Source organism: Mustela erminea, chromosome 8 (assembly GCF_009829155.1).
Source record: "Mustela erminea isolate mMusErm1 chromosome 8, mMusErm1.Pri, whole genome shotgun sequence".
Taxonomy (NCBI): Eukaryota; Metazoa; Chordata; class Mammalia; order Carnivora; family Mustelidae; genus Mustela; species Mustela erminea.
In genome coordinates this window covers 12,424,292-12,448,974 of record NC_045621.1, presented here as the reverse complement: position 1 = coordinate 12,448,974, position 24,683 = coordinate 12,424,292, and the positions used below count along the sequence as shown (strand labels likewise).

The 24,683-nt window shown below is 45.9% G+C and overlaps 1 protein-coding gene across 1 annotated transcript in view; it reads right to left on the bottom strand.

Annotated features, from left to right (window-relative positions):
• The window catches only part of LOC116597122 (aldehyde oxidase 2), a 79,239-nt gene that overhangs the window by 42,486 nt on the left and 12,070 nt on the right, over positions 1–24,683 (bottom strand). Inside the window, exons 8-19 of the mRNA XM_032354367.1 lie at positions 22,855–22,935; positions 20,945–21,089; positions 16,178–16,270; positions 13,212–13,363; positions 11,362–11,455; positions 9,304–9,413; positions 7,762–7,946; positions 6,928–7,105; positions 5,592–5,684; positions 4,333–4,502; positions 3,614–3,728; positions 1,970–2,092 (exon numbers count right to left, since the gene is read on the bottom strand). Coding sequence (XP_032210258.1) covers positions 1,970–2,092; positions 3,614–3,728; positions 4,333–4,502; positions 5,592–5,684; positions 6,928–7,105; positions 7,762–7,946; positions 9,304–9,413; positions 11,362–11,455; positions 13,212–13,363; positions 16,178–16,270; positions 20,945–21,089; positions 22,855–22,935 — 1,539 coding nt within the window. The remainder of the gene's footprint in view (positions 1–1,969; positions 2,093–3,613; positions 3,729–4,332; positions 4,503–5,591; positions 5,685–6,927; positions 7,106–7,761; positions 7,947–9,303; positions 9,414–11,361; positions 11,456–13,211; positions 13,364–16,177; positions 16,271–20,944; positions 21,090–22,854; positions 22,936–24,683) is intronic.

Below are 24,683 nucleotides of genomic sequence, written 5' to 3'. Positions count from 1 at the left end.
GCCTCGAGAGCTTAAATACCTCTCTTAGAGTCATGCTGCAAATAAGAGACAGAAGCAGTGTTCAAGCCCCAGCTTGGCTTTCAGAAGCCTCTCGCCTGGTGAGGAATACTTGATTTCTCCAAGCAGCAGAAAGTGTGTACCAGATAGTGGACTTTCTCACTTTCTGCTACACCAAGATGTCAATGAATCACTGAGTTCATGGGGAAGCACGTTTATAGCTATACTGGAAATATGTCATGAGATCATGGAATCTTTAATATGTGCTTTACTTAGTGAGGTTTGAGTGTGTGCTAGGCAGGGTGCTAAGTGCTTTCCATGTATTATCTCATTTGGTCTTGTAACTACTGGATTAAGTGGCTATTATTATTACCTCCATTTTACAGGTGAAGAAACTGTGGCACCTTAACTAATGAAGGTGACACGGTTATCAGGTGTGCATCCAGGGTTCAGATCTAGTGGTTTGGTTCTAGAAACTGTGCTTTTAGCCACTACCTCCACTGTCTCTCATATATACAGTCATTGAAATGAACGGATGGATGGATGAGTGAGTAAATATTGGTATACACGATTATTTTGTTATCTACTGTTGTTCACAAAAGAAATTTTTAGCTGACTCTGTTCAGTCCCATACTGAGAGAACACTAGATCTCTAACCATTCTGAGTCCCAGGATATTTCATGGTTTTTCTTCTGGGTGTCATTTCCTCTTGAGGAAATGAGATTAGAATTGAGATTTCAAAAACTGATATTAGAATCTGAGTACAACCCAGGGACAGAGAGTGAGTCAAGAAAAAGGTGTGAACTTCTTGCAAACTTGGCGAAATGGGAATTTGGAACAGAATTCATTTGGTTTAGAAAGATCAAGAAATATGAGCTTTTTAACACTTTGAATATTGAGCAAGTTGTACCTTTTAGGCACATTTTTTAAAATGTCAAGTAATTCACTGGGCCTTTGAAAAAATTCTATTTTCTGTCACAAGTGCACAAATAAGAAAGCTTTTCTCAACTCAATTACTCTGCACTTGCCCTTTATTGAGTTAGAACCTACTAATCCCAGTCTATATCTGAATTTCCTATTCTAACTTCATTCTTTCTGCTTTGGAAATAGCATTCGCATTCCATCAGTTAGACCCAAAAATAAAGAGTGGAAATTTCTGTGGAATTCCATCGTGAAAGTCATTCTGTTTTTGGGCCCCACCTTGAATACATGATCGTTCTCAATATCCATTCTTCTCACCTTCCCCAATTTTTGGTGGCTATGTAGTCAACCTGGCATAAAGCCTACATTTCCCAGCTCCCCTTGCAGGTAGGTGTGGCATCTGGCTAGGTGTTAACCAATGAGATATGGGAAGTGTCTTTACATGGAGGGGATATGCCTTTCTTCAACCTCTCACTCTCTCTGCTCTCTGGAATGTGGACTTAATGGCCAAAGCTTCTGCAGCTATTGTGGACCAAAGTGTGACCTGGAGTACAGAAACCAGGCAGCAACTAGATAGAAGAAGCCCAGATCCCTCACATATAGAACCCCACATAAGCCCTGGACGGACCACTTCTAGATTTTCTGAATGTGAAAGAGAAAGAAACTTCAATTCTTGGTGTGTCTTTGTCCCCTCATTTCTTACAGCCAATGCTAATTTCAACTCATATGAGTAATACCTTCCAGAGAAAGCTGATTTTTCCAGAGACAAAGTTAGAATTAGTCTTGCATTCAGAAATTTACCAAGGTGGGCGCCTGGGTGGCTCAGTCAGTTAAGCATTTGCCTTCAGCTCAGGTCCTGATCTCAAGGAACAGGGATCCAGACCCTGCTCAGTGAGGAGTCTGCTTCTCCCTCTGCCCCTCCCCATGCAGGTGCTCTCACTCTCTCTCTCAAATGAATAAATAAAGCATTTAAAAAAATATAAAAAAGAAATTTACAAAGGTGCTTTTGATTCTACACCCTTACAGGAAGAAGCCAGCCAGCCCTGCTTACGCTGATGGTGAAGATCACAGGCTCCAGATCTTCATAGGTGATCTTTATCTTTTCAGCTGCGCTCTTTGCCTGTACATCGGTCTCTGCAACCACAGCACAGACGATGTGGCCCACGCAGAGCACCTGCGGAAGGTACGGGCACGAAGCAGGTAGAAGAATATCTGTAGAAACTGTCTTACTCACCCGTGGCTGGTATCTTCATTCTCATTGTTTAGCAATAATAACCATACTGGAGGTCACATTCAGCCACATGTGCTTGGCTAACAAACATTTCAATTGAAAAAAGAATTTAAATATTACAGATGATTCCACTGGCCATTTTACTCAATGAATGTCAGCCCCCGAGGGGGTGTGAGATTGGCTGTAACCTGAATCTGCTATGTCCTCTGTCAAGCTTCGTTCTCACGTGTCATCTTCATGGTATCATTTATCATTTTAGAGTTTAAAGATAAGGAAAGTGTTTTTTGTGCAAAGTGATTCCTGTTAGGAGCTATACTGTGTCCCCTTCTTCTTCCCAAACTTGTATGTTGAAGCCCTGAATCTCCAATGTGGTGGTATTTGGAGACGGGGCCGCTAGAGGGGTAATTAAATGTAAGTGAGGTCGTCAGGGTGGCGATCCAGTCCAATATGACGGATGTTCTTACAAGAAGAGAAAGGACACCAGGGAGGCTCACCCACTGACGAGGTCGTGTGGGGACACAGTGGGAGGATGGCCGCCCACAAAGCAAGAAGAGAGGCCTCCGGAGGAACCAAACCTGCCAGTGCCTTGATCTCGAGGGATCAGCCACCAGAACTGTGAGAAAATAAATTTCTGTTTTTTTCCAAGTGACCCAGTCTCTGGTATTTTGTAATGGCCTCCCGAGCAGATAATACAGCTCTTAAGCAACAGCTGACCTCTTGGTCTGGAGTGCAACCAAGAGAACAGTGATTCGTTTCATGGGTGAGGGAGAAACAGTCTGTGTGACTCACGGAGATGTGACGTACTAGCTAACCCTTACGGAGAGCCTTCAGGTGCCAAGCACTGTGGTAAGCGTTTCACATGCATTAACTCATTTAAATCTCACAACGACACCATGGGGTTGATGCTATGATGAGTCCCATTTTACAGATAATGATACCCAAAGGCACACAGGTAGTGAGGGTAGAACAGCAACCAAGGTAGCCTGGTTCCAAAAGCAGGTATTCAGTGAAAGATTGTAGAATTGAGCTAAAAGGTCAAGGAGAGCAAGAGCACTGTTATCAAAATGGCGGGTGTAAGAGTCCGTGGGGGTGGGGTGTGGATGTGGGGTTGGTCCAGGAAGGGAGGAAGTCAGTATAAATAACGGAGTAGCTGTATTTCTTGTATTCTCCTTTCTAGTTCTTTCTAGGGTATTCTTTCCAGATACAGCCAGGTCCTACATTTATTCTTCAGACCAGGGTCAACTGAGCACACAGTGGGAAGGCTAGGACTCGCTTCTCTGCAATAAATGTCATTTTTACGATGTAATTGCTAAGCCTGCATAAAAATGTGAGGTGTAGAGAGGAGGTGTAAAAATTGGCACTTCTATCCCCCAATGGGTGGGGGTGGGGGGTGGCTGAAAACCAGCTGAGGGGGCACCTTGGTGGTTGTCTGCACAAAGTCGCCTGAAAAGGCACGTCCTGTACCTCATCTGCAGCCATCAGCTTGTCCTCCTCAGTCCCGTTGGTGCCTGGAATGTCCTCAGCTGTTACCACATCAACCACCCCCGGTAGTTCAAGGGCCTCAGACCAATCAATTGATCTGAAAAAAGATAAATATTTAAGAAATAGAAGTCAGCAAACTCTGAAGGCCCCAGACCTAAGGGAGGGATAGAATATTGTTGAAAATCAAAATATATAACCACTGGTCCAGCTTAGGTCCTGACCAATAACAGCTGACCTGCCTCAGGATCCAGGAGGCTCCCTGCTGGGTCAGGGTAACCCTTCAGCTGCTGGAGGGGAGCTGGAGTTGGGGCCCGTGTGGCTGTGGCAAGGGACCTTCTTCGGAAGTTTAGGACAGTGGGCATTTACCATTCAGAAATGCAGTATTTCGGGGTTTTATCACCAGCTGGGTATCGCACTACTCAGAGTTACTCCTGGGAGCCGTGCCTGGGGCTCCAGCAGAGAGCTGAAGAGTTGTGAGGTTAGAACAGAAGCAAGGAGCTCATAACCACTGTTTTTGTTCTCTCTTTTTAATGGTCATTTCCAGATCCCCACCGCTCCTCCTCCTGGGGATGGTGACCTTTTCTTTATTCTTTCAATTTTAGGATCTCTGGGTTCAGGACACTGCGGAACAGGCACATTCTTCCGTGGGAAACTGCAGGTGTGCTTTTACAAGTTTTTTTGAAAGCTTCCCATTTACTTACATGATTTTTGCATGGGCTCTGGTGCTGGTCACCAAAACCATGAAAAGCTCTCTATCCGCCATCGGAATGTCGTCACAAAACATGGCTTCACCTGTCGCATGTTTAAGACCTGAGAGGTGCATGACGGGGCGTCCCACTGGGTCTTGGAGGGCCTGGCAAGAATCCACACTCTGCAGACGGAGATGAGAGTTGCCCTGGGAAACCTGAATCTCCAGGAGTGTTCGGGCCAATTACCGACACTCCTGATTCAGGATTAAGAAATCAGTCACCCCCAGGCAAAAAGCCCTGGAGTGGGTCAGATGATAAATGTGACAATTTGATGATGTAACTAGACTGGGGAATTGTCCCGTCGGTTATGTCGCAATGCCGACCTTTTTGCAGCATTGTGAAATAGGTGAAAGGGCGCCCTAGCTTTTCCTTCTGGCATCTTCTTTTTCTGAGTCCTTCCCCTGGACTTTTTCTGGAATGTAGAGGGTCTCCCTGTCTGCTTTCTTACCTTTTTCATGACCAAACTGTTCACAGCTGAAGTGATCATGATAATAAAGCCTAAAGTGATATAAATCCTGATGGTGGGGGACCAAAATCAAAGCCAAAAGCTTAAGGGCCAACTTGAATGGGGTTTGGGGTAGGGGAGAGGGGAGGAGAGCCAATGGCAGTAGAGTCCCCCTGGATCTACTTGCAGGCTGTCCCTGCAAGTGGCCCAAAAACATCACTGGGAGGATAAGGGAGATGGAGAAAGGGTTTGCTCTGGAACTCTTCTCAGGGACAATCTGTGTGTAGATGGGGTGGGGGGAGGGGCTGGGTGCTAACAGAGAATAATAGATACTTTCTAAATTGTCCTTCAAGGAGGGGGCACGGTTCACGTACAGGCAGGGCTCCTGTTGCGCGGGCTGGAGATCAGACCTTGGCAATCAGGGCTGGAGGCTGACCCTTGCTACTGTCCTACTCGATGCTCCCTCCACACTTGGCTTGGGTGCTCTTCAAACAAATGCCCAAGGAACATCGGTCGGAAGAGATTATTGGTTATTAGTCAGGTGGTCAAACCATTCCAGGCTGGTTCAGCCTCAAGCGTGTATAGTGGTAGCTCAGGCCTGATCCTAGATTCAGTGTCTCCCTGACTCAGCTCAAACAAAGGGCAACATAGCAGCAAAAACAAGAAGGTCAGAATTAGAAATCCCAACTCTGACGTGCTTGCTTTGTTCACAGAGCTATAGCTTTTCTCTTACTTTCCAGCTTTCGATTAAATTATACTCACTGACCTGGTACCTCTGCACTCCCTGCGGTCCTGTGATGGGGAAATCTTCTAGAGCACTTAGGAACTGGTCTGAAATTTCGGGATAATGATGACCGTCCTGAGAGACAATTCAAAACAATAAAGACGAACTGATTAGTCTGTGATTAAACTGGGCTTTGATGTGTGTGGAAATGACTCAGCTAAAGCATCTGAGAAATTACAAGGCCAGAGCAGCCTGGAGGACCACAGTCCACAGCACCTTCCAGGATCTCCCTTTGTATGAAGGCATCTTGCTCTCCTTCCCTTTCCACATAAGGAGGAACTGGACTGATCTCAGTCTGGTGCTCAAGTCACCTTGAGGCTGCAAAGGCCTGTCAGAGAGCTGAGTAAAAGCAGGAGAAGCAAGCAAATCGGGGTCTGGGCCAGCCAGCCCAGAATGAGCTGGAGTTCACCGTACACAAAAGAGCCCACTCCTGCTGGCTTTTCTCAGCAACGCGGCAGTGAAACTGGGAAGGCGCTCGGGTTTCTGAAACATACCAAGTGTCTTGACTCGGAAATGAATGGCAGCGATGATTGCCCTGGTGAATGTGGCTGGTGGGGGTCTACCTCTGAGTACTCGGAAATGGAACACTGTGGGCCATGTGAGGAGCATCGGGTGGGGTGTGGTTGGAAACGGGGGTACAGCATAGGGTGAGAGTTATATTCAGAGGGAAGGAAAGAGAGAGTGCTTAACTTATTCCAGAAGTTTCCAATCAGAAATTCTAGAAAGCAGCCACTTAAATAGTTGCATACAAATAAATTTTCATATTTTTTTGAAAAATAAAATTTTATCTGACATTTTATATTGAATATAAACCTTCAGAAGAGACAAACCTAATCTCTAATGCCATGAAGCAGATCGGAGGTTGCCTGGGGACAGGACTGGAAGGATTGACTACCAAGGAGGCAAAAGGTAGTTTTGGGGGTGATGAAAATGCTCTATACCCTGTTTGAGAAGGCTATGTGGGTTTGCACATTTGTTAAAACTCACTGAGTTTAAATAGGTGCATTTTATTATATGTTATTATACTTCAGTAAAGCTGAGTTGAAAAGAAAAAGCAATCGTCCACTCTAGGCAGGGCGCCGTGTTGCTCAGGGCATGCAGCGAATGTCTGTGAAATGCAGACAGCCTGGCGTGCTGGCCCTCAGATAGTCGCCCTCCAGGGCAGAATGCCCGAAGGAGGGATGGCTGAGAACGGACAAGGCCTGACTCAGAGCAGGTGACAGGTAGTGGCCCGGGCTGCCCACAAGACAGGTTGCAAAAAGAGCGGAAAAGCTGAGGCTTTTGGCTCCAAGGAGGACAAGAACGCCAGAGCACTTACAGCCATGAACTTCGCCAGCTTCTTCAGTGCCTGCAGAACTTCCAGGTAGAATTTGAAGAAGAAACTGACCACCAGAGACCTCTTGAATTCCACTTTCCCCCCTGGAGCCCAGCCTGGGAGGGAGACTTCTTCCAGAAGCAGCTGGCAGGCTTCCTCCAGCATCAGCTCATTCCAGGGCCTGGGGGGGTTGGAGGCAGGGAAGGGGCGAGCTCGAGGCAGGTTTCAGTTGCACAGCACGCACTAGATATGGGACAGCGACAATTTAGAGAACCCCAGGTCTCCTTTTGTGAGTCGGAAGGGAACTTAGAAATCACCTAACCAAGGCCTTCAGGAAAATCCAGGCACTGAGGGACCGGAGAGTCATGGCAGAGTGAGGACAGGACCGTTTCACTGCGACATGAACCAAGCACCTCTGAGGGCCAGACCATGCTGGGACCAGGCATTACACAAACAGCCCATTGGGGACAATTCCATTAGGAACTGGACAGGCCTTTATTGAGGAAGAAATTGCGTGGACCCAAGCGGCAGCCATCAGTGCCCTTGGACACCGGCTGGTGTGGGTTTGCTGGATCCTGGTGTGTGTGTGAGGGCTGCCGCTGAATGTGGTCCCAGGCCAGTTTTGTTATATCCCTCACCCAAGGAGTGGTCCCTCGCTATTCAAAGTCAAGTGAGGTTTGATTTATTAGCAAAATTACCAAGAGAACAGGCAGTGGTTCTACAGATAGGAGTTTCCATCTTCCCCGGGCTATTAACAACACTGACCAGAACCAGGTTTCCGCTTTTTTTTTTTTTTAAATTAAGTTTCACCTTTGGGGTACAGGGTTTGCTGCTTACCTCCCCACGAGCTGCTGGCAGGATTTCTGTGCGCTGATCGTTGTGGCCCCAACCCCTCCATAGGAGATGCTCAGGTCCTCAATGGTGTCTGTGCCTTCCCTGAGGAGGACTCGCATGCCAGCATTCACATCGGCTAAGGCATTTTGCTGGCACTGAGCCTGTCGGAAGGCTGACACAAATTCCCACTGTGGAGACAAGAACCATTTGGGGTCGTTTGACATGTCAAAACTAAGAGCATGGTTTCTGCTTTTTGGTGCCACTAGTTCATCGCTTAGACTCAACCCAAGGGAACACTAAAGTCATTTGGCACAATCAGAGGACAAGTTGGGGGCCACCAAAGGCTCAGCTCCAGTGCCTGATACCCCTGAGGAACGGGGATCACTGTACACTTTTCCTGAGGCCAAGATGCCGGGATCATGTCCGTGTGCTCTGTTTCCAGGAGTTCTTCCCTCTAGTCTCCAGATGCTTCTGTCTTCGTGAGGATGGAGGTGCCTCCCAGCACAGGCACTTTCAAATGCAATTTGCTTACAGTGTGAAAGAGACCCACCACGGCTCTCAGTTTGTAGAAATGACTACGTTTCCACTTTGCAAAATTCACAAAGGAGTCAACTAGAACTTTCTAACAGTGGACTAGGGAATCTTGTATCAGGAACAAGAGTCAGGAGGGTGACGTCTGCCCCACTGGGCTCTTTGGGACGGTGACTGTGTGTGTTGTGACGCGGAGTTAGTGGCGATGACCTGCGTCTCAAGTGTGTTTCCATCTGTGGGGCCACGGAGGGCGCTGTGTTAGAGTCAGCCTGGTTTTCTGTCTGGGGACTTTACTCAGATGCCCATTTGACTAGAACACGTCTCAAAGTTTCCACTGCCAAGGAAAAATAAATGAAGGTGACACATTGGCTGAAAACATGACTTAATATAAGACTTCCTGTGTAGCCAAGCTATCACCTGGCTTTTGATCAGTGTGTGTGTGTGTGTGTGTGTGTGTGTGTGTGTGTGTGTGCTGAATTGCCTCTCTCTGAAGACTGTCCTCTTGGATTCAGGTACAGTTTTGGGGAGCGACACGGAACACGGAGTGAGGACAGAGGACCCATGCCACAGCCAGCTGGGTGGTCACGTCAACCCCAGATAGCCTGTGTTAGCAAACATCTGGAGGCCCTTCTGTTCCTAGTTGGAGGGGGAGTTGGGGAGGCCCAGCCCCGGCGTCTGCCTCTTTGTGGGTCAGGCAGAGAGGCTCCTTCCATAGCCGGGGAGCTTTAATTTCCGCCTCCCAGAGTCGATCTGTAGACACAAAGCGGTGTGGAAGCACCAGCGCCTGCCCTCACGGGCCCCACCCCACAGCTGAAACAACAGCCCCAAACCCACAGCCCAGAGCTGCTTGCCCAAGGGTGTCTGAGGGCTCTGGCGCTGGGCCAAAGTGGACAGGAAACAGGTTTTCGGGGCTGAGTTATTTTCCTTCCATCTGTTTGCAGATTTCTAACGATGACTGCATTCAGTCATGGGAAGGGGAAAACTACTCTCAAATGCCACCGGCACAATTCTTACCTTTTGAGAGTGAGGGAGGTACACGGATTCCAAAATTTCCTCCGGCTTAAGGTCTGCACTTGCCAACCCGGCAAGAAAACGTTCATTTAGGGGAATCTGCCGTGTACCTTCTGTTGAAGAAAATGATATTTCTTTTCAGCTGCAACAAGGAATGCCTGAGTATTCTGTACTCTGATAAGTCGGTGGCAAAGCAGAGAAGGTCACCTTCCTCTGCCCCAAGTGAGGCAGCAGGCCGTGTGCACGACAGTCCGGGGCTCCCTCATTCCCCGGCCCAGGGAGGGAGGCAGTGGCTGCTCTGCACTCGTGTGTCCTGTGAGCTGGGGCTCCGGCCCCCTCCCAGGCCAGTCAGGCAGAGGCTGGTGGACTAACTGAACTCGTTCAGCGCTGTGACCAAAGGGAAGGCCTTAGCTTCCGCAGAAACAGGGGTCATCTCCACTACTGGCAGAGCTCAAATCTTTGCATTTGCTTTCTGTTCTTGCTGCTGCTGCTGCTGGATACCTACACTCTTAAAATTAATTCACAAAACCCCCTTTCTGCCCAACTGTTACAATGTGGCAGTCAGAGCCATACCCCCTGTTATAAAAGTAGTTTGTGACTCCACAGCGGTGGGCACAGTGGTGGGTTCTGTCCCTGACAAAAGCAGTGAGATGTTGCTTGGAATGTAGGGGTGGTCCCGAAGGAGGCAGGGGTGCCCAAAGGAGCCCCTGCTGACCCTTCCTGGCCTGTCCTGCTGCTGGGTCGGTGAGCTCATCCACCAGCCTTGCCAGAGCTGGGCTGCGTTCAGGGTGGACGTGGCTTGGGCAAATCTGGAAAATGGAGACCTTAAGCCAAAGGCAATGACCAGCACCCCAGTAGAAGAACGCTGCCAGTACGAGTACTACGCGTACTACTACCTACAACGAGTACTACGACTACTAATTCACAGAGGGCTCTGCATGGGGCCATGCTGTCCTTGCTCTCCTGATGTTCCAGAGTCTTCGTTTCGTCTTTCCTAGTCTTTGGGGGTCAGGCTGGGTTTGTCTTGGGCACAGGCGGGGAGGACTCAGGAGAATGGCTGACAGGGCAGGGCCAGGGGCAGGCCTCTCAGCTCCTCCCTCCTGGGCAGGCCCCATGCCAAGCTGAATAGGGGCACGAGAGCTTTTCCTCTACCTCCCCCCACTTAGGGATGGGCTCATATTTTGGCCAACAAACCCCTTGGGAGGGTTACAGTCGCCTGTGATATAATTCCGGGTCAGACACACCCCCAAAGTTCACGTGGGGAGCCAACTGATAGCTTCCCTGCACACCGTTGCCCATAGGAGGGGTAAAGGACTGGCAGGCCGAGTGGGGTGGACAGAAGGAGAGGGCGTCTGATGGGTTGTCGGGGAGGGGCGGGGGGAGCGACCACAGGGAGAAGCAGAGGCCTCCCGGAGGCAGCCTGTTGCAGACAGTGGTCCCCACCCCATGTCTGTCTCTGCAGGTGACCTCAGCTGGGCAGCTGGATGGACGAGCCAGGCTGTGCCCAAGCTGAGGCACAGCCGGGTGCACAGCGCCCAGTGAAGGGGCACGTGGCCATCCCTGGAGAGGCGGCAGCACAGAGGGAGAGGAACGTTTCCAGGAGACCGGGGTAGTTTTGCATGGAACAGTCCCATGGGAATGGTGTTTCCCGCCAGCATGCAAACTTAGTCACTCCCTTCCTCCTGTCCCCAGAGGGCCTGTGGTGTGGGCAGTGTGTCCTCCCTGGACTCTGGCTTCACACCCAGCACCTGAGCCGGGTGCGCATGAGGAGGAGGAGGGAGCAGTCCTCAGGCAGCAGACAGCCTTCCGCTCGGTTGTCACACGCCACCCCGGCTGTCACAGGCTGGGTTGTCACAGGCTGTGGTGGGGCGGGTGTGGTGTGGGTGTGCGTGTGGAGCCAGCAGGAGGCACCAGCCGCTCCCTAGCCTCCGTGTGCTTTCTTCCAGAGCCCGCGTTCCCCGCGCTGGATCAAGAGCCAGAAACCAGGGCTTTCACTTATAGCCGTTCCCTAAAAAGACAGAAAGTCCTAGGCCCAGTTCAGAAAGTTCTGGGCTAGCTTACCTTCTGATATCACATTGAGGGTAGCATTGCCTACAGCCAAAACTGGATTCAGATCCGAATAGCAGTGCCGACTTATAATGTGTCCCCCTAAGGACTAAGAAGAGATAGTTAGAGCCTTGGTCATTCTATCCCTCAGATCCTATGCCCCACAAGCACCTGCTTAAGTTCCTCTCACAGTGAAAGTGTCCCAAGGAGTCTTGGTCTTGTTTGCAGAGGGGCTCCTTTCCGACCATCTGGGGGGCCACTCCCACCCACTTTTTTGGATGGGGAAAGGAGCGGGCGGTAACTATCACCCACACAGCATTCCGTCCGTTCTACCCCTTCACACACACTCACTCACTTCTCTCAACAGCCCAGTGCAATTGATGCCATTATCCCACTTTTCAGATGAAGACGCTGGGCACAGAGGAGTTATGAAAGTTGAGCCCCGTCTCCCAGCTAGGAAGGGGCAGGACTGAGATTCAAAGCCAAGTGGCCCATTGGGAACCACCCCCTGTTCAGCCTTGGCTGCAGCACAGGTGGCTGGGATACCGGCTACAGAGCTGCTGTCCCGCGTCTAACACTGCCTCCGTCAAGGCCAGACCTCCCGTGGCTGTGCTGGGGCCCTGGGCTCCCAAACCAATGAGGGAGAGTGGCGCTTTTCCTCTTCTGGGATCTGGCTGAGTCTACAGCCTCTCAGAACTTGGGAGAGAAATGACTGGCCATTCAACTTAATACTCTCCTCCCCACGCAGTGATGGCGCTTCCTGTGACCACCTTGGGTGGCTGCAGTCTGGGCTGGACCATCGGGTGAGGACAGGGAACCCCACTCCTCTAGGAACAGCTTGAAGTTCAAGTTCTTGTTTCCACGGAGCTGAATTTATCTCCCTGGATTTTCCCTATCAGGCATACTTCTACCCTCTGTGGCTATACGAAGTAAATCACATCTATCCTCGTGAGTCTGTACATATTTGAAGGCAGCGCTCGCCATCCCTCTGGCTGTCCCAGTCCCCACCACTCCTCTTTCTGATGTGGTTTGCAGCCCTGCACTCTCCTGCCATCATCTCCTCACCAGGCTGCAAGGTGTTACTCTGAGTTCTTGGCAGGAGGAATCCCTGGAAGAGCTTTTTCAAAGGAAAAAGCTTCCTTGGTACCCCATATCCCAAGGATTTCTCACATACCATTTGGGGGTATGTAGCAGAGGGAACACGCCTATTTTGAAAACCCATGTCTCTTCTGTTTCTTCTGAGGTCAGAAACAGCCAGACTTTAAAGCGTGACTCTCAGATCTGAGCATTATTCTCCAGCTATGGTCTGAACAGTATGGAGTAGAGAAGGCTACCCTCCTTATTTTAGGTATAATCCTTCTGTTAATGCAGCCTTAAACTAAATTAGGTTCTTTGACAGTCTTATGAAATTAGCAAAATTATGACTTCCTTTCCCTACTTGCATTGCTATTTGGCTATTACAGTGAATTTGACTTAGAATCCTCTTTTAAATATATTCTTAAATGTTTGTTAAATTTTAAGTGTTTGTTTATTGTACCTGTCGCTTCAGTCTGCTAGACCTTTTTGCATACTGATTTTGCCAGTGCTTATTTCAAAACTGCAGCTGAGATTAAGAAATAGGAGCAGGTGCACCTGGGTGGCTCAATGGGTTAAAGCCTCTGCCTTTGGCTCAGGTCCTGATCCCAGGGTCCTGGGATCGAGCCCCACATCGGGCTCTCTGCTCAGCAGGGAACCTGCTTCCTCCTCTCTCTCTCTGCCTGCCTCTCTGCCTACTTGTGATTGTCTGTTGAGTAAATAAATAAAATCTTAAAAAAAAAAAAAAGAAATAGGTGCAGTGTGTGTGATGAGTGGCCCCCAGAACATACTGCCATATTCCGGATCTGCTGGCCCGCCAGAGTCTTCAGCTGCTTCAGGAGGGCTCGGTATGTTTGAGTTTTCTCCTCTGGAAGCTCGGAAACTCGCTCAGCCAAGATGTCTTTCACTTGGGCCAGACTGCAGCCAGCACCTATCGTCAGTCCTAGGAAGCAGGTTGTTTTTACAGGTGACGTGGGAGGAGCCATCGTGGCGCCGGCGCTCTCGTGTGCAGCCGGCACGCTGGCTCTCTTCACCGGCTGCACAGAGCATCACTGGGAACCTACAGTAGCCCAGATACCCTCACTCCCAGATCAATTCAGTCAGAATTTCTGGACACAGGGCTTTTTCGAAAGCTCCCCAGGTAGTGCTGTGCAGCTAGGAGGAACCCCTGGGCTGGTCTGTACTCTTCTTTAGACAAATATAAGGAAACAGGCGAGAAAAAAGGAATGACAGCAACAACTAGCAGGGGGCAGACCCTACCAGGACTTTCCCCATGCTGAGCACAGTGAAACAATGCAAAGCTGTTTGTGACTAAGGGGAAGAAATCTGATGGCATTAAAGTAATAACAAGGGACTTTCAGTCACCTAGATCACTCTATAACCGATATTATTTTAAGGTCAGAAGCATCGTTCAGACCAGCATGACCACCTTGTATTCGACATAGGTAAGACAGGGCAGTGCAGCCCCGGGAGGGAGTGAAAGGTTGGCTATCTACTCTACTCTATTTCGGTTACTTCGTGCTAGGCTTGACATGACTGTACTGAGAAAACTCTGTTTACTGTATTTCTTTTCATGTTTTATTCCATCTTTGGTCAAAAAACCTAGCCTGTATTTCAATAGAATTGGAAAGAGCTCCGACTTTGTTTATTCTCAGAATGTGGGTTTTGTTCTAACTTCATGTTTTTCAGAGTGCAGGGGTCTATGGGATGAAGAGGTACGGACTTTCTGGAGCACTTATTGTATTAAAGATTTTGAGAGAAAAACCTGTACACCGAGTCAGACATGTACGTGGTTTGGATCAGCATGCACAATTTACACAAACATATGCCTTCACAGAAATTTATTTCCCGTGGGGGTGTGTCCTGGGAGGGGGGAACACACAATTTGGCTCCAATGTGCCTCTCCCCCACCAATGTTGGCATTCTTCTGGGCCTTAGGAAAAATTTGGGAATCCTGGGAAAAGTTCTTGGAGGAACATTCTGCCACTAGAGGGTACTCACACTTTAATTTTAAGAGGGCCTGAGGAAAGCATATTGGCTTCCTCAGATGTCAGAATCTGGCTCTACTTTGTTTGTAGATCCAAACTGAGCAGTCCATTCCAACAACAAACTGGGCAGGCCACAGAGTGGGCCTGGGAGATGGGGAAATGCTCATCAAGTGAGGAAAAGAGTTCTTAACTGGAAATGGGAGATGTGTGGCTTGGCGTCCTGGCCACCGGCCGATTTGGGGGAACTTAGGCAAGCCTACTCTCCTTTTGCAACTTGGCTCCCTCATGAAGAATTCCTAAGAATGAGGGATTTGGGTAACCCCGAGGAATCTGAATCGTGTTCTGAAGGTCCTCTCAGGCACAGACATAAGGGGGCTCAGTGACAGGGGGATGGTGAAGAGTCTCCCCTTTACTCTGAACAGAGCAGCTTATTTTCATTTATTTATTCTGTTTAAGATTTTTTTTGAGGACAGGGTTGGGGAGCTAGAGAAGTCCGAGAACTGGGCTAAATGATAGCTGGGGTGAAGATAAAGGAAGAGTTCTCCTGCCTTAACTTCCTCCCTATCCTGGTTACCTCCGCTGCCCATCCACTTCCCATCCACCCGTTCTGTCCCCCCCTCTTCTCCTCCTCCTGCTCTCACCAAGATTGCCCCCAAGTCGAAGCACATTCCTTTCATTTTCCCAGGGACATGCGGATGTGCTATGGGAGTCATCGGAGGCTGGACCTGTAAAGCTGCAGTGCGGGGCGGGATGAGGACGGGTCCCTTCCCTTGCAAATGGGTAGGAGATGCCGGGAGAGGCACGCTTGCTGGTCTGCTGGGCGGCCTGAGTTTGGCTGATGACAGTCAGGAGCCAGGAGAGTAGGACCCCTGGATGGCAATGGTACAGCAAGGGGGGGGGGTCCCCTCCCCTTCCTCCTACGGATTCCCACAAGTACACAATGGCCTACAAGTCAGACTTAGCTTTCTGTTCAGTCTGCCTCCTTGCTGCCTAAGTCAATAAAGTCATCAATACCACTGCATCCCAAATTCAGGTTCCTGACCCACTCATTCATTTATTTTTTTCCCAATAATTCATTCGTCAGTCATTGAAGCGAGCACTTATATGCATGTATCGTACTATATGCATGAGGTCACATGCTAGGAGCTCCGGGGGGTGAGGAAAGGAGTAAAATAAGGTTCCTTTTGTCAAAGGGTTTGCCGTGCAAAGTCTTGCAGGTTTTCTGTCTACTTTGTGAGTACCCGCCTTGCCTGATGTAGTAGCATTTGCATGGAGCGGGCCCTTAAGAATGTTGTAAGTGACTGGGGTGTTTGCCTGGGCAGGTCTTTTCTCATTTTACCTCTCGCCGTTGTCCGCATGAAATAAGTAGCATTCGAGGGCCAGACAGTATTTCTTCTACTTTCTCCTTGCAAACATCCTCCCTCCTAGAAACTATCAACCGATGGATAGCACTAGTCCCTTGCTGTCTTCCCATCAAAATTGCACTGCAAATATATTGTCTTTAGGTCACCATGGCATTTTATAGGCAAGAATCCTGCAGGTGACTATAAGGTCTTGAATGATATCATCTGAATACTTCATATTCTGGGCAAAGCTTTTGATAGTAAGGTTTTATGGCGGGGATGTTATATCACATCAGAGAAATGATGAAGAGTTGGAAATAGGTCAGACAAGACTAATGTGTAAGTAGGTTCCAAGCTCCTTGGCAACTGTAAGCTTTGGGCAGGCAATGGTTCACCAGGGTTCTCCTAAGAGCACCAGGAACTCACCATCACTTGTTTCGGATACCACACTGAGCTCAGGAATCCTAGCAGGAGAGAGGAGAACTGGCTGAAAATGTCCTTGAGATTTCATTGCAGGTCCTGAAAAGTAAATATATGTATTTTAGAGAGATTTAGGAAACAGAAAATGCCCTTTTTTGGGGCATTGAAAGTTTCTCATAAAAATATTCAGATACTAATTTTTTAAAAATTGAGAATAAATGTGTACAGATATAAAAGCAGTGGCTATATACCCTGCAAAGTAAACTTATAAGGATGCTCTTCCAGTAAAAGTATTTGCTTATTTTTTATATAGATAAAATAATGGATGGGAGGTTCTTAGAAAGCTCTTACATATTGGAACCAGGAGACATATATAAGAATATTCATAATAAGAAACATACAACCTACCGAAACTGAAGCAGGAAGAAATAGAAAATTTGAACTGACCAATTACTAGCAATTTGAAGCAGTAATCAAAAAATTTCTAAGAAACAAAAGTCCAGGACCAGAGAGCTTCACAGGTGAATTCCACCAAACATTTACTTTTTTTATTTGAAGAGTTTATTTATTTATTTGGCAGAGAAAGAGAGCAGGAGAGCACAAACAGGGGAAGCAGCAGAGAGAGAAGGAGAAGCAGGCCCCTGGCTGAGCAGGGAGCCCGAAGCAGAGCTCAATCCCAGCACTCTGGGATCATGACCTGAGCCAAGGGCAAACGTTTAACAGACTGATCCACCCAGGCAAACATTTAAAGAAGAGATAATACTTATTCTTCTCAAACTATTCCAAAAATAGAAAAGAAAACTTCCAAATTCATTCTGTGAGGCCAGTATCACTCTGCTACTAAAACCAGAGAAAGACATGACTAAAAATGAGAACTACAGGCCAATATCTCTGATGAACAGGAATGCAAAAATCCTCAACAAAATTCTAGCAAACTGAATTTAACACTACATTAAAAAAATCATTCACCACCATCAAGCAGGACTTATTCCTGGGATGCAGGAGTGGCTCAATATCCACAAATCAATCAGCTCGATGGGTCACATCAGGAAGAGAAAGGATAAAAACCATATGTTCATTTCAATAGATGCAGAAAAGATATTTACAAGGTACAACATCCATTCATAATAAAAAACCTCGACAAAGTAGGCTTTAGAAGGAATATACCTCAATAAAATAAAACCCCATGGCTAACAACATACTGAATGGGGAAAAACAAAGAGCTTTTTCCCTAACGTCAGGAATAAGACAAAAGATGTCTAAGGACTAGTACTTAAACATAGTACTATAAGTCCTAGACACAACAATTAGACAACAAATAGAGAAAAGAACCACCCAAATTGGTAAAGAAGTAAAACTTTCACTGTTTGCAGATGTCATGATACTATATATAGAAAATACTAAGGACTCCATCAAAAATGACAACAACAATGTAGAACTGATAAATGAATTCAGTAAAATTGCAGGATACAAAATCAATGTATAGAAATCCATTGTATTCCTATACACTAATAATGAAGCAGCAGAAAGTGAAATTAAAAAAACAATCCCATTTACCATTGTACCAAAAATCAGAAAATATTTAGGAATATACTTAACCAAAGAGATGAAAGACCTGTATTCTGAAAAACTTCAAAATACTGTTGAAAGAAATTCAAAATGACACAAAGAAATGGAAAGACATTCCATGCTCATGAGTTGGAAGAACAATATTGTTAAAATGTCTACACAACCCAAAGCAATCTACAGATTTAATGCAATCCTTATCAAAATACCAACAGCATTTTTGTTTTGAAGATTTTATTTATTTATTTATTTGACAGACAGAGATCACAAGTAGGCAGAGGAGCAGGCAGAGAGAGAGGAGGAAGCAGGCTACCTGCTGAGCAGAGAGCCCAATGTGGGACTCGATCCCAGGACCCTGAGATCATGACCTGAGCTGAAGGCAGAGGCTTAACCCACTGAGCCACCCAGGCTCTCCACCAATAGCATTTTTTAGAGAACTAGAACAAACCTACAGTTGGTATGGAACCACGAGAGACACCTCCCAAAGTAATCTTGAACAAAGGAAAAAACCACAGGTATCACAATTCTAGACTTTAAATTATATTACAAATCTGTAGTAATCAAAACAGGATGGCATTGGCATAAAAATAGACACATAGATCAATGGAACAGAAAGGAAAACCCAGAAATAAACCCACAGTTATTTGGCCAATTAACCTTTGATAAAGCAGGTAAAAATATACAATGGGAGAAAGATGGTTTCTTCAACAAATGGCATTGGGAAAACTAGAGAGCAATATACAAAAGGATGAAACTGGACCACTTTCTTACACCTTACAAAGAAATGAACTAAAAATGGATTAAAAACCTAACTGCAAGGTCTGAAACCATACAAATCCTAGTAGAGAACACAGGCAGTGATTTCTCTGACAGCATCCATAGTAACATTTTCCAAAGGCAAGGGAAATAAAAAAAAAAATAAACTATTGGGACTATATCAAAATAAAAATTTCTGCACAACAAAGGAAACAAGTAACAAAACTAAAAAGGCAACCTACTGAATGGGAGAAGGTATTTATAAATGACATATCAAATAAGGCATTAGTTTTCAAAATGTATAAAGAACTTACACAACTCAACAACCAAGAACCAAATAATCCAATTAAAAATGGGCAGGAGATGGGCGCCTGGGTGGCTCAGTGGGTTAAGCCGCTGCCTTCGGCTCAGGTCATGATCTCAGGGTCCTGGGATCGAGTCCCGCATCGGGCTCTCTGCTCAGCAGGGAGCCTGCTTCCTCCTCTCTCTCTCTTCCTGCCTCTCTGCCTACTTGTGATCTCTCTCTGTCAAATAAATAAATAAATCTTTAAAAAAAAAAAAAAAAAAAAATGGGCAGGAGATTTGAACAGACATTTCTCCAAAGAAGACATACAGATGGCCAATAGACACATGAAAAGATGCTGAACATCACTCATCATCAGGGAAATGCAAATTAAAACTAGAGTGAGATACCACCTTATATCCTTCAGAATGGCTAACATAAAAACCACAAGAAACAACAGGTATTGGTGAGGAGATGGAGAAAAAGGAACCTTTGTGCACCGTTGGTGGGAATGCAAACTGGCACAGCCACTGTGGAAAACAGAATGGAGGTTCTTCAGAAAGTCAAATATTGGACTGCCCTACAATCTGGTAATTGAACTACTGGGTATTTACCCCCCAAATACAAAAATACGAATTCAAAGGGAGACGTGCCCCTTTAAGTTATTGCAGCATTATCTACAATAGCCAGATTATGGAAACAGCCCAGGTGTCCATCAGTAAATGATTGGATAAAGAAGATGTGATGGATACATGCAATGGAATATTACTCAGCCATAAAAAAGAGTGAGATTTTGCCATTTGCAATGACACGGATAGAGCTAGAGGGTATAAATGTTAAGTGAAATAAGTCAGTCAGAGAAAGATGTATACTATATAATTTCACTCATATGTGGAATTTAAGAAACAAAACAAATGAGCAAAGTCCAAAAAAAAAAAAAAAAAAAGGAGAGAGACAACCTAAGAAACAGATTTTTAACTATAGAGAAACAGATTTTTAACTATAGAGAGCAAACTGATGGTTACCAGAGGGGACATGGGTGGGCGATGGATAAACTATGTGGTGGGGATTGAAGACCGCACGCACCACAGTGAGCACTGAGTGACATACAGAACTGCTGGATCGCTACATCGTATCACCTGGAGCTCATATGACACTGCGTGTTGACTAGACTGGCATTAAAATTAAAAATAATAAAAAAGGAATATTTGTAATAGCCAAAACTTGGAAAGCACTCCATGTCCTTCAATAGTAGAACAGATGAGCAGACTGTACGCTGTCATACAATGGGACTCAGTAGTTACCGTGCTGCACCACTGGGTGTGTGTTTCAGGTCAAGGATGTTGAACAAATAAAGCAAACTGAAGAAGAGTAGTACTGTGTCAGTCTATTTCTGCGAAGTTCAAAAATACGCTAAAGTAAATGACACGTGGCTTAAAGACTCAAATATATGTGGTAAAATTGTAAAAACAAGAAAGTGACTGACCATCGCCACATTCGGACTGATGACTGCTCTGAGCAGAAGGAAGGGAAGGGGGTGTGGTTTCGGAGGGCTCAGGGAGCTTTCCAAGTTCTCAGTGAAGTTCTCATTCTTAAACTGGGTGTAGGTGATAACTGTGCGTGCACCGTTAACATACATATTTTATAAATTTCTATTATATCTACTCATTATTTAACAAAAACAAAATAAAAAAGATAAGATAAATGAAATGATTTAAAAAAAACCCTCTAATATTTTTTTCTCCACACCTCAGGGGTGTCCATGATGTATACTCTCAAGGTATAGGTACATCCAACTTTGGAGACCATTTTATTATATTATAATATGATTTTTGTATTGTGCTTTTATATTATTAGAATATATACAATTTATATGTTATTTATATCTAAAATTATAGAAATAATTAGATCATTATATCATATATATATCACATATATTCATGACCTAAAATAGCATATTGTGTACTTCTATATTACATATTATATGATATAATGATCTAATTATTTCTATAATAATTTTTATAATACACAATTATGTTATATTCTTTTTATTATAAAGGATGAGGTTTTATCCTTGAAATGTAGAGCTTGTAGACTGAGAGTGAAGTAGGGGACAGGAGGTTGGGCGTGGCTCTAACGGCGGCGCAGGAAACGCTGTAATCACTCACCTAGGGAGGTGTTGCCTGAGATGAGAGAGGCTTCAGGATGTTTGGCTTTCAGCTCCAGGAGATCCTTGAGGGTGCCAGGGGAGATCCAGGTAACCCTCTCTCCACGAAAGGTCAGAGTTTGTTTTTCTGGCTTCTCTGCCATTCTCTAAGTACAAAGGACAAGTGTGTATGCACATGGGCACACCTGCCTTTCAGAATCCCAGAGGGAGGAACATTCCTCTAGAGATAATGTGGGAGCCCCGGGGTCTACTTGACCAAAAAGATACTCATTACACTACACCCCTTAAATAATGTCTGTATTTCCACAATTAGATATTCACTTCTTTAACTTAAGACTTGTTAAAATATGTAGCTCTTGGCTGGCCAATGATGATATAGGCTGGCCTCTGTCAATGACACTTCAGTATGCAGTAGTTGAACATAATTCAGTATCATGGCCTTAAAAATCATAATCACACTAATACTCCTAAATTAGCATTGTCAGCCTAGAGTTTTCCTCTGAAATCCAAACTCATAGTTCTGAATGAGAACTTGGAGTCTCCTCTGAGATGTCTAATACGCATCTCAGATTTAACATACCCCAAACTGTGCTCCTCACATCCCATCCTTTCCAAAACCCCCAAAAAGGATCCCCCAAAGACCTAAAGGTCTTCCCCTTCTTTGTCAGTGGCCATTGTCCTTTCCAGCTGCCCAAAGTCCCAGAGTCAGCCTCAATCTCTCTCTCTCTCCCATACCCCACATCACATCCGGCAGCAAATCTTGTTGGCTCTCCTTCAAAATATTTCCAGGATCCATTCTCTTCTCAGCTACATGCTGACAGCCTGGTCCGACACCACCATCTCTCGGGATGGCACTAGCGCCCTGACAAGGCTCGCTGTTCCTCCCCGTGCCCCTCAGCAGGCTATTCCCACCCCACCAGCCAGAATGATTCCCTCACAACATTAATAGGAACCCACCCCTCCCCTGTCCAAACTCCCTAATCATTTCTCATTTCTCGCAGGGTAAAGTCAGCAGCCCAAGTCCTTGTGGTCTGTTCCCCAGTAGCTTTCCAACCCCATTCACTATGCTCCAGGCGGGCCGCACCCCGGTCAGGACAACGGTTCTCCCACCAATGGCCCCTTTGCACCTGCTCTGTGCACCGCCTGGACTGCTTTCCCCCTACTGTGGAGGCTGCTCCCTCGATTCTGGTAGAACTTTTTTCAAACGTTATTTTCTCAGAGAAATCTTCTCTGGCCAGCATTCTAGCCTCCTTCTCAGTTTTTTTTTTTTTTCCCCCTTCTTATCACTTCTCACTGTATCTCTTATCTGTTATCTTGCTTATTACCTGTCTCCCCTACCAGATGACAATTCCTTGGGAGTAGGCTTTTGTGTTAGTTTTAGTCCTTGCTCTATATTTAGTACCTAGGACAGTGACTGGCATGTTGCTGGATGATTGGTATTTGCTGAATGAGCAAATAAACACATCAGAACCCCTTCAGAAATAGGTATTTTATAGAATGGGACCACTGGATGCCAGAGAGGAGAGAGAGATGCTGATAGAGGTAAGGGTAGGGCTAGGGAGGGCCCTGGAAGTGCTCCTTGGGGGTCAATCTATTAGTGTTGCTGGAAGACCAGGTTAGAAGCTGAGCAAAGCTGGATGACTAGGACAATCAATGGGGACACAGTGCAGATGACAATGATGAGAGTGATGACGAAGCCATTCAACAGAGAGCCTCCCTTGGGGGTTCAGGGAGTGTGTCCAGGGCATCAGCCAGGGAGGGCTTGCTGAGCTGGGCGGGGACAGGCTTCCTGGTGTGATCAAATATTTCCAGAGTTTGACAACTTCACAGGAAGGAAAGGGTGGTTTTATAAAACTGATTTTACAACCATTGACTTTTCAACAAACACATAAAGCATCCAACTTATCTTACCAAGAGTTCTGGGGGAAATATGAGCTCCTGGGTAGGGTCCAAGGGCTGGAACTCGTCTTCTGCAAATAACTCTGTGCAAATCTTTATAAAGGGCAGAAAATGGCCTTGTTAGCCCAGCTAAACCAGAAACAGCATTATAATTCTTTACATTAATTGGGCAAAATGAACATAGCTATAATTCTTCTACTCTCCTAATATGAGAGTAATGGGAAATAGTTCAAACCAGTTAAAAGTTTTAAATAAGAATCTTGTTGTAAGAGAAATACCGATTTGCCCCTGATATGATACTAAGGAAAAGGCCTTTTCCTGAAATAGTTCAAAGAGTCCCCTGTGAAACACCAAGACAATGTATGAGAAACTACCAGAGGTCAATAAGTTGGGGGACTGGTCTCCACTGTGCCCTAGCCACTGTCCTTTCACCTGTCAAATCAGGATTCAAGATGCTAAAGGCTATGAGAAGTCCTGAGGTTTGAATAACAGTGACTCTAGACATACATGCCTATGCACAAACCATCCCCACTAATTTTAATAACAATAGTTAACATTTATGGAGTGTTATGTTCTAAGTGCTTTTACATGTATTAATAATTTGTTTAGTCCTCACAACAATTATAGAAAGAATGTGAATTATCATCTCCAATTTTACCAATTAGGAAACTAACGCATAGTGGAAAGTTACCCAAACTCTAATCTTGTCTGAAAGAGATCTGTTTAAGCTTTGGAAACACTTACTCCCAGAAAACATTCCTGAAATGGTACAGCAAACCGGGAGAACCATAGGAAGCAGAGCTAGAGGTCTGTGTAGTGGAGAAGAGCATGGGTAGACATCAGACAGAAGGAGAAAATCAGATCCTGGCTTTGAACCACCCCATTACCAGGGGCAGATCTGGGTTCATTCTCAGCTCTGCCATGACTTGGCTCCCTGACCCTTCCAAAGGAAAGATACTTAACCTCTCTAAAGGTAAATGGAAATCATGATATAATTGGAAGGGTAATTTATGATATTTAGGTGAAATGGACTGACATTTGTCCAACACTCCCCCTCTTTTTCTATTTCTCTGGGGTCTTCCCAGGTTCCAGAAGGGAAACTTGCAACTACTCCTTATAAAGGTTCTTAGTAAGACCCTAGATTGAGGAATTACAGGTCAATGTTTTTGCATTAGCTGGACTTAGAAATGCAGGCAGTACCTGAGGACAATAAAGTGGTATGTCTCTAAAACCCAAGAATAAGATAGTATATGAGAATGAAAACATAAACAACAACAACAACAACAACAACAAAACCCATAATGAGTCAGATCTGAAGAATTAAAGTTCTCCCGAACAGGTGTTAGGCCAGGTCTTAATAATAGAAGATCTTAACATAGCTGTAAGAGAAGGGAGAGTCATGGGGCAGATGCCTGCCATCCAGCTGGTCTACCCTGGTGGAAGAGAGGGCTCTTCTGCGGTGTCACCCTTAAGGTTATCCAACTACGCTGCATCCATGTTCACCAAGCAACCTCATTATAATGTGGCTTCCTATGTGTTTTTTTTTTCTGTAGGGAAAGAACCTGCAGCTCAGTGACCATTGGATCCACTTTATAATTGTGTTTCTGTAAATGAATACTAGGGCATATTCCAGTTTAAATATCATGTTAAATATCAAGTTTGGTTAAAGTGAATCAGGTGGTCCCCAGAGCCCAATCATTGCCCAGATGGACTTCCTGAGGCCACAGAATCGAGGATCAGACTTTGAAATGTATTACCCCTTCTGAGGCGCACTGATCTTCTGTGAAGTGCTCATGGCAAGGGGTGCAGCTGCCCTCTTTGGCAATAACCCTCTATTTCAC